Below are 9,357 nucleotides of genomic sequence, written 5' to 3' on the forward strand. Positions count from 1 at the left end.
AGCTAAATGACTTCTATGCTCGCTTCGAGGCAAGTAACACTGAAACATGCATGAGAGCATCATCTGCTGCGGACGACTGTGATCTCGCTCTCTGTAGCTGATGTGAGTAAGACCTTTAAACAGGTCAACATTCACAAGGCCGCAGATGGATTACCAGGACGTGTACTCCAAACATGCGCTGACCAACTGGCAAGTGTCTTCCCTGTCTGAGTCTGTAATGCCAACATGTTTCAAGCAGACCACCAAAGTCGCTGTGCCCAAGGACACTAAGGTAACCTGCCTAAATTACTACTGACCGGTAGCACACGTCTGTAGCCATGAAGTGCTTTGAAAGGCTGGTCATGGCTCACATCAACACCATTATCCCAGAAACCCTAGACCCACTCCAATTTGCAAACCGCCCCAACAGATCCACAGATGATGCAATCTCTATTGCACTCCACACTGCCCTTTCACACCTGGACAAAATGAACACCTATGTGAAAATGCTATTCATTGACTACAGCTCAGCGTTCAACACCATAGTGCCCTCAAAGCTCATCACTAAGCTAAGGACCCTGGGACTAAACACCTCCCTCTGCACCTGGATCATGGACTTCCTGACGAGCCGCCCCCAGGGGGTAAGGGTAGGTAACAACACATCCGCCACGGTGATCCTCGGAGCGCCAAGTCTAGGTCCAAGAGGATTCTAAACAGCTTCTACCCCCAAGCCATAAGACTCCTGAACGTCTAATCAAATGGCCACTCAGACTATTTGCATTGCCCCCCCCCCCCCCTTTTTTTCGCTGCTGCTACTCTCTGTTTATTATCTATGCATAGTCACTTTAACTCTACCTCCATGTACATATTACCTCAACTAACCGGTGCCCCTGCACATTAACTCTGTACCGGTACCCCTTATATATAGCCTCGCTATTGTTATTTTACTGCTGCTCTTTGGTATTTTTTTTGGTATTTTTCTTAACTGCATTGTTGGTTGAGGGCTTGTAAGTAAGAATTTCACTGTAAGGTCTACACCTATTGTATTCGGCGCATGTGACAAATACAATTTGATTTGATTTAAGTTCTTACATGTGTCTTGCCTTCCGGCAAAGTTAAAGGAAACAGCAACCCTGTACTTTGAAATGGCAGATGTTTCACAATGCTGCTCACTTCCTGGACTTAGAGCTTCATACTGTTTTAGTGCAAGAGGGCAGGAACTAGACAGAAAAGCAACAGGAACTGGAATGAAAAGATCAGTGGCTGATGATGGCTGCTAAAACGAACAACTCTAGGGTCTAATAGGGTAGATGGTTTTCTACGGTGTATTGTTTTTTTCTTATATCTTTGTCTTAGTCTGAAACGTTTTAATTGACTGGATCTGGATATAGTAGACTAGAGAAGGAGGCGGGCCTGAGCTGTAACTGTGTGGGTGAGTTAGATGACGCTGTTATGATGTCTACTCTGCTCTTTCATTTTTTTTGTGGTGGACCTCTGTCTTGAGTGTTCTCTCAAGTTTAGCATGGGAAAGTGCATCTAGTGAATGACACAGCATCGGTCTTGGAACATTTTAAATGGTTAAGTAATTGAAGCTAGGAAGTTTTTAAATTTTTTTTTACAACATTTCTTGTGCTTTATGCAATACGGTATTTTGTGTGCATGTATTTATGTAGAACTGGTTTATACATTTACATTTGTCAATATTGTGCTCTTCTAGACTAATGATATGGCCCTTTGCTTTGGCTTAGTCTGAAGCAGTTTATCTGATGAAAGAAGTGAGTCAGCTGACTAAAACTTATATTCAATAACGTTGTAGGAAGAGACTGTCACATTTGCCAAAACAATTTGTTAACTGATTTTAACATAAACACATTTTTATAGAGAGTTGGGAAGACAGTTGAGACAGCTTGACAATTTTCATTGAGATTTTCCTCTGTTACTTTCCAAATCTCAGTTCAGTCTCCTAAGAGCTTGTTTGTTATTTTAAATTGGGTCCCAGGCACGGGGAGTAATGTGGTGATGTGCTGTAGTTCATTCATTCATGAATTGAGACGGCCTCTAGGGAGCACTGTGAGAGTCTGTGAGGCACCATGCCAGCGAGAGAGTGACTCAGTTTAGGCTGAGCTCTTTTGGTGGTGAACTCTATGTGGTTCTAGTCCGGGATCTGACCTCGGCTCAAGAGCTAGCACCAGTCTCTGAGGAGCTCAACTTGAGATACTGAAGCCTCCTGGGTTGTTGTGACAGCAGCAGGAGAAGTACATTGAAATCAGCTCATGCAACAGGCTCAAACAGGACGGTAAATCCACATAATAGTCAACTCTGAAAGCCTGCTGTCATAGACATTGTTCCTCTTTAAAGTGTGCAATGAGGGCAGTGTGTTTGATGCTGACTGCCTTATTGATGTTGGAATATGTGTGCCGGAGTGACACCATGTCCACCTGTAAGTCTCTGGACTTGGAGCTGGTGAAGAGGAAACGTATTGAGGCCATCCGTGGACAGATACTGAGCAAGCTGCGGCTGCCCAAGGAGCCAGAGATTGACCAGGAGGGAGACACTGAGGAGGTCCCAGCTTCCCTGATGTCCATCTACAACAGCACAGTGGAGCTGAGTGAGGAGCAGGTGAAGACGTACATACCGCCTAATCCGGATGCAGAGGAGGAGGCATACTTTGCAAAGGAGGTCCACAAGTTCAACATGAAACAAAGTGAGTAGATATATCCATGCATGCTGTCTACATGCACACACATCCTGCTGCTTACACAGGCTCTGGCTTGTCAAGTTAAAGTGGATGCTTCTCTAGCCTCACTTCAGTCAAGTATAGGCGTGTTAAATGGTTGATGTGTGTAGGGGGATCTTCAAAGGTCGATTTAAGATATAAATCCTAGCTAACCACAGGCCTTCACCATGGTAATTGCATAGCAATGCAAAAAAGTAGGCATTGTATATATTTTGCTTGTTGTCATAATCTTTGATCATCGCACCCATATTTGGAGTGAAATAACATTAGACCATATTGTCACTTACAATGTGGAGGGTAAGACAGATGGATGGGGCCAGTGGTTTCCTCTGACTGATTACTGTGTGCTTATTCTGGTTATCTGAATAGCTGGCAGGAAGGAACACTTGACTTAGTACGTGCTGTTAAATGACTCCGGTTCTGCCCTCAAAAATAAAAGGGCTGCTATCTCTGTATACCATGTAGCATGTGTCTAACTTTTCACCACCCTGGATTGAGGAGCGCAGGATGATGCAGAGAGGTTTGGTAGACATGCAAATTATTATTAAGGCTATTTCAACCTTGTCGCATGTCGTGAATAAGATACATTTGAAGTGGTGCTGTAGTTTATGACAGAGCAAATGCATAAACTGCAGTTGGCGGATCATTTTTAGGGTGTACATTTGTATAATTATGTCCTTTAGATAAGGTTGTTGACTGAAAATGGGTGTTTCTTCCATTGGTTTACTGAACTGACTGCAATGGCACTGTCTGCTGTGTGTAAAACCACGGCCTGCGTCAACCTTTTACCTCTCCCTACCAGATGTTTCCTTCCCTTTGCTGGGTCCTTCCCCCTTTTTGTCTAAAAGACAGTATACATCGCTACAGTGTAAACTTGTTGTCCAGGCAGTAACTCTGAGCAGGTTAGGTTTGCGCCAGAATCTCTCAGGACCGTGCCCTCTGATTAGATCCTTTTTGATGCCGTTGGTTTATTGTAATACAGCAGCATGGTGTGATCTAGCTTCCAGAGCAGAGCCTCACTTCCTCAGCGTCCCTGTCAATGTGTAATTATTGTTACAGACTCACAGGGGTAATTTTGGCTCCGGCAGATAGCATTTGAGGCCAAACCTGAAACTGCATTCGCCTCTCTCTGAGAGTGCCTTTATATAACAGAATCTATCCACAATAGTTTTATTACCAGTACTATGGTAAAATGCAGCTTCTCTTTCGGTTTCTCTTTCTTTCTCTATACACCCCCTCCCGCACTGACAGGTCCAGTAGTAGAAAGTACAAAAAATCATATTGACTCTCCTTTCCAAGGTGAGAACACCAGTAAGCACCAGATGCTCTTCAACATGTCTGAGATGCGGTCAGTACTGGGGACTGATCGACTGCTCTCTCAAGCTGAGCTCCGTCTCCTCATCAAGAACCGTGGCATGAACGATGGCATTGAGCAGAGGCTGGAACTCTACAGAGGAGTTGGAGATAAGGCACGTTACCTGAAGTCCCATTTTGTCTCCAAGGAATGGGCCAATCGCTGGGTGTCCTTTGATGTTACACAGACTCTGAATGAGTGGCTGCAAGGGGCTGGTAAGTTACAATTTTCTTTACGGTTGTAGATATAATTACATAACACAAACAGTATGTTGCAATACAGACAATCATATCCTGTTACAAATCTGTGTCTGATTGAAGTGACAAAGCATGTGAAAGAACTGTCCATCAGACTTTTACACCTAAAACAGTATACCTATTCCTTCAGGTTTAAAAATAAGTTTGATACACCATTATATTAGTATTTGTGCAACACTTCACAGGAGAGGAGCAGGGATTCCAATTGAAGTTGCCTTGTGATTGTGGGAAAACAATGGAGGAATTCCTCTTCGAAATATCAGGTATTTGCAGTTTACTCCATTCACTGTATTGAAATCAACTCGAGCCATACGTTTTCTGCCAAAACCTCCACTGTGAATCTCTTGCCTGACAGGTGTCAATGTTTTATACGATAGGGATGAACAAGCTGAGGGGAGATACAGAAACACTAGCCATGAAAATGCCATCAAAGCCTCACATTTTACTGATGTCACTTCCTGTGGAACGCCACAGCCAGCTTAGCTCTCGGAAGAAACGACAAACCACTACTGAAGAGATCTGCTCAGAGTGAGACTATCCTTTATTCCACTGGCCCAAGAGCACATTTAGAATGATCAATTCATGTCTCTTAAATGTGTACTAACAAAGTGAATCTCTTTTGGCAGATAGATATACTGTAGACCTACTTAGAGGCCCTGTTAACACCCTCTTAACGCCCTGTTAGCTCCCTGTTAGCGCCCTGTTAACTCCCCGTTATTTCCCTGTTAACTCCCTGTTTGTAAGAAATAAGGTGTATAACTCACAGGTGTGTGTATCCCCCAGTAAATCGGAGAGTTGCTGTGTGCGAACACTTTACATTGACTTCCGTAAGGACCTGGGCTGGAAGTGGATCCATGAACCCACGGGCTACTTTGCTAACTACTGCATCGGCCCCTGCACCTATATATGGAACACAGAAAACAAGTATTCCCAGGTAATGCTACCAGTCATGTTTCTATAGACGGCCCTATTGTTACAGTTGGGGTGTTCAGTAATAAGACGCTGTATAGCCACGGGGGGAGATGGTCTGTTCAGTGAGATATCTAGTGTTGTTTACCCAACCACAGGTACTGGCTCTGTATAAGCACCACAACCCCGGAGCCTCTGCCCAACCCTGCTGTGTTCCACAGGTCTTGGAGCCCCTACCCATTATCTATTATGTGGGGAGACAACACAAGGTCAGTAAATACTGTATAGTTAGAAGTATCAAATTAAACTCTCATAACATCCTCACCGAATTGAAATCATAGTCAACACAGCTGCTGGGTTTGAATACTTATTTATAATGTCTATCCATTGAATGTACTTTTTTTTTCACAGGTGGAGCAGTTGTCCAATATGATTGTTAAGTCCTGCAAGTGTAGCTAGAATTACTGCACATGTCTCTACATTTTCTTGTCCATTGTATTTCCTTGTACTCATGGAGATACAAAATGGGGACTGATCCTTTTTGATGCCGCTGGTTTAGTGTAAAATGCTTGTCCCTTGGAAATCAGGATGTAGTCAAGACATTCATTTACGAAGGGTACTATTATAATTGTTTTTGGGTGGTGTCTCTAGTCTGCATTTTTCATTTAGCTTTTCCCAGCAGTTGTTTGTGTTTAGTGATTTGTTAATGTTTTCTTATTTTATTTTAAATATATGTAGTGCTTTATGGAGTTTAAATTTTTTTTGTTTAGACTTGTCAATGTCCTGGGTGTGTCAATAGTCTTGACTTATTGTCACTGTGTTGCAGTATTTGTGCTCCCTGGGAAATGTAGAGGAAAGAGAGAGGCTAAGACGGGATTAGTTTGGGTTTACTACTTAAAATAATGAATGTACAATAGCATCAACTTCCTCTCAATATTTTTGTCATTATTCTCTTTTGAATAAATGTATCTGCATCACACCACTTATCAAGTCTTTGACAAGATGGCGCAGATAGAGATGGTATCTTCGCTTCAAGCCCTTAGGAAACTGTGCAGTATTTTGTTTTTTTATGTATTATTTCTTACATTGTTAGCCCAGAAAACCTTAAGTGTTATTACGTATAGCCGGGAAGAACTATTGGATATCAGAGAGTTACCAGCACAACCAGCACTATGACCAGGAATACAACTTTCCCAAAGGGGATCCTTTGTCTGCACCTCCCAGGGTATTTGAACTGATTCCAGATCCCGACCCAAAACAACGCCGTCGGAGGAGAGGGTGCCGGAGCTGTCTTCTAGTGAGGGTTCGGATGCGCGCACACCACAAACCGCTTCCGAGTATATTACTCGCTAATGTCCAGTCCCTAGTTAACAAAGTCAACGAAATTATGGCAAGAGTTGCTTTCCACAGAGATTTCCGGGATTACACGAGCGAGTAACACACTCGACCACTGCTACTCGAACTTCCGCGATGCATACAAGGCCCTCCCCTGCCCTCCTTTTGGCAAATCTGACCATGACTCCATCTTGTTGTTCCCCTCTTATAGGCAGAAACTAAAACAGGAAGCGCCCGTGCTTAGATCTATCCAATGCTGGTCTGACCAATCGGATTCCACGCTTCAAGATTGCTACGATCACGTGGACTGGGATATGTTCCGGATAGCCTCAGACAATTAACATTGACGTATAAGCTGACTCGATGAGCGAGTTTATAAGGAAGTGAATAGGAGATGTTGTTCTCACTGTGACTATTAAAACCTTCCCTAACCAGAAACTGTGGATTGATGGCAGAATTTGCGCAAAACTGAAAGCACGTACCACCGCATTTAATCATGGCAAGGCGACTGGAAACATGACCAAATACAAACAGTGTAGTTATTCCCTCTGTTAGGCAATCAAAAAGGCAAAACGCCAGTATAGAGCGACTTACAAATTGGAGTTCCAATTCAACGGCTCAGACATGAGACGTATGTGGAAGGGTATACAGACAATCCCAGACTACAAAGGGAAAACCAGCCACGCCGTGGACACCGACGTCTTACTTCCGTACAAGCTAAACACCTTCTTCGCCCGCTTTGAGGATAACACAGTGCCACCGACGCAGCCCGTCACCAAATACTGTTGGCTTTCCTTCTCCGTGGCCAATGTGAGTAAGACATTTAAGCGTGTTAACCCTCTCAATGCTGCCGGTCCAGACGACATCCCTAGCTGCGTCCTCAGAGCATGCGCAGACCAGCTGGCTGGGGTGTTTACGCACATATTCAATCTCTCCCTATCCCAGTCTCCTGTCCCCACTTTCTTCAAGATGTCCACCATTGTTCCTGTACCCAAGAAAGAAAAGGTAATTCAATTAAATGACTATCACCCCGTAGCACTCACTTCTGTCATCATGAAGTGCTTTGAGAGGCTAGTTAAGGATCATATCACCTCTACCTTACCTGACACCCTAGACCCACTTCAATTTGCTTACCGCCCCAATAGATCCACAGACGATGCCATCGCCATCGCACTGTAAACTGCCCTATCCCATCTGGACAAGAGGAATACCTATGTAAGAATGCTGTTCATTGACTATAGCTCAGCCTTCAACACCATAGTATCCAAGCTCATCACTAAGCTCGGGGCCCTGGGTCTGAACCCTGCCCTGTGCAACTGGGTCCTTGACTGACGGGCTGCCACCAGGTGGCGAAGGTAGGAAACAACACCTCCCCTTCGCTGATCATCAACACAGGGGCCCCACAAGGGTCAGCCCCCTCCTGTACTCCCTGTTCACCCATGACTGCGTGGCCACGCATGCCTCCAACTCAATCATCAAGTTTGCAGACGACACAACAGCCTGATTACCAACAATAACGAGCCATCAGAGAGGAGGTGATAGCCCTGGGAGTGTGGTGACAGGAAAATAACCTTTACCTCAATGTCGATAAAACAAAGGAGCTGATCGTGGACTTCAGGAAACAGCAGAGGGAGCACGCCCCTATCCACGTCGAAGGGACTGCAGTGGAGCAGATGAAAAGCTTGAAGTTCTTTGGCGTACACATCACTGACGATCTGAAATGGTCCACCCACACAGACAGTGAAGTGAGGAAGGCACAACAGTGCAACAGCTTGGCACCTAAAACCCTCAAACTTTTACAGATGCACAATTGAGAGCATCTTGTCGGGCTGTATCACCGCCTGGTACGGCAACTGCACCACCCGAAAATGCAGGGTTCTCCAGAGGGTGGTGCGGTCTGCCCAACGCATCACCGGGGGCAAACTACCTGCCCTCCAGGACACCTACAGCACCCGATAACACAGAAAGGCCAAAAAGATAATCAAGGACAACAACCACTCACCCCACTATCATCCAGAAGGCGAGGTCAGTACAGGTGCATCAAAGCTGGCACCGAGAGACTGAAAAACAGCTTCTATCTCAAGGCCATCAGACTGTTAAATAGCTAGGCGGCTTCCACCCGGTTACGTAACCCTGCACCTTAGAGGCTGCTGGCCCATATACATAGACTTGAAATCACCGGCCACTTTAATAATGGAACACTAGTCACTTATAATGCTTACATATTTTTGCTTTACTCATCTCATATGTATATACTGTATAATATTCTACTGTATTTTAGTCTATGCCACTCCGACATTGCCTATCCTAATACATAATAATATCCTTTACATTTAGGTTGTGTATATTGTTGTGAATTGTTAGATATTACTGCACTGTTTGAGCTAGAAACACAAGTATTTTGCTACACCCACAATAACATCTGCTAAACATGTGTATGTGACAAATAAAATTTGATTTGATTATTGGCCTTTTGCAGTTGAACCTGAGGTGAGGAAGAATGTTTTAGGCGTACCAGAGTTACTCCTATAATCAAACAATATAATGCTAATCTTTATTAAAAAAGTATCTGATAAAAAAAATATGAATTAGCCTCCTTCTGTACGTGTATATCTGTATAGCAGACGCAGTACCCTGTCTTACAAGGATAAAGAAATGCATGTTGGTGGGTTGTAACATGACGCCGACATATCTATCTAAATATACACTGCTCAAAGAAATAAAGGGAACACTTAAACAACACAATGTAACTCCAAGTCAATCACACTTCTGTGAAATCAAACTGT

The 9,357-nt window shown here is 44.0% G+C and overlaps 1 protein-coding gene across 4 annotated transcripts; it reads left to right on the plus strand.

The window, feature by feature from the left end:
- Positions 1–1,181: 1,181 nt before the first annotated feature.
- On the plus strand, positions 1,182–6,215 carry LOC139552615 (transforming growth factor beta-1 proprotein). 4 transcript variants are annotated; one of them, XM_071364499.1, is made up of 7 exons: positions 1,189–2,683; positions 4,016–4,285; positions 4,492–4,590; positions 4,705–4,855; positions 5,111–5,261; positions 5,395–5,505; positions 5,648–6,215. In XM_071364499.1, exons 1-7 carry the CDS (start codon positions 2,344–2,346, stop codon positions 5,693–5,695), a joined length of 1,170 nt encoding a protein of 389 aa, XP_071220600.1. In that variant the 5' UTR covers positions 1,189–2,343; the 3' UTR covers positions 5,696–6,215. The 4 variants fall into 4 exon arrangements, with proteins under 4 accessions (XP_071220602.1, XP_071220603.1, XP_071220600.1 ...); XM_071364500.1 differs by having other exon boundaries at positions 1,191–2,683; positions 4,513–4,590; XM_071364501.1 differs by lacking the exon at positions 4,705–4,855 and having other exon boundaries at positions 1,182–2,683.
- The last annotated feature ends 3,142 nt before the right edge of the window (positions 6,216–9,357 follow it).

Source organism: Salvelinus alpinus, chromosome 24, assembly GCF_045679555.1.
Source record: "Salvelinus alpinus chromosome 24, SLU_Salpinus.1, whole genome shotgun sequence".
Taxonomy (NCBI): Eukaryota; Metazoa; Chordata; class Actinopteri; order Salmoniformes; family Salmonidae; genus Salvelinus; species Salvelinus alpinus.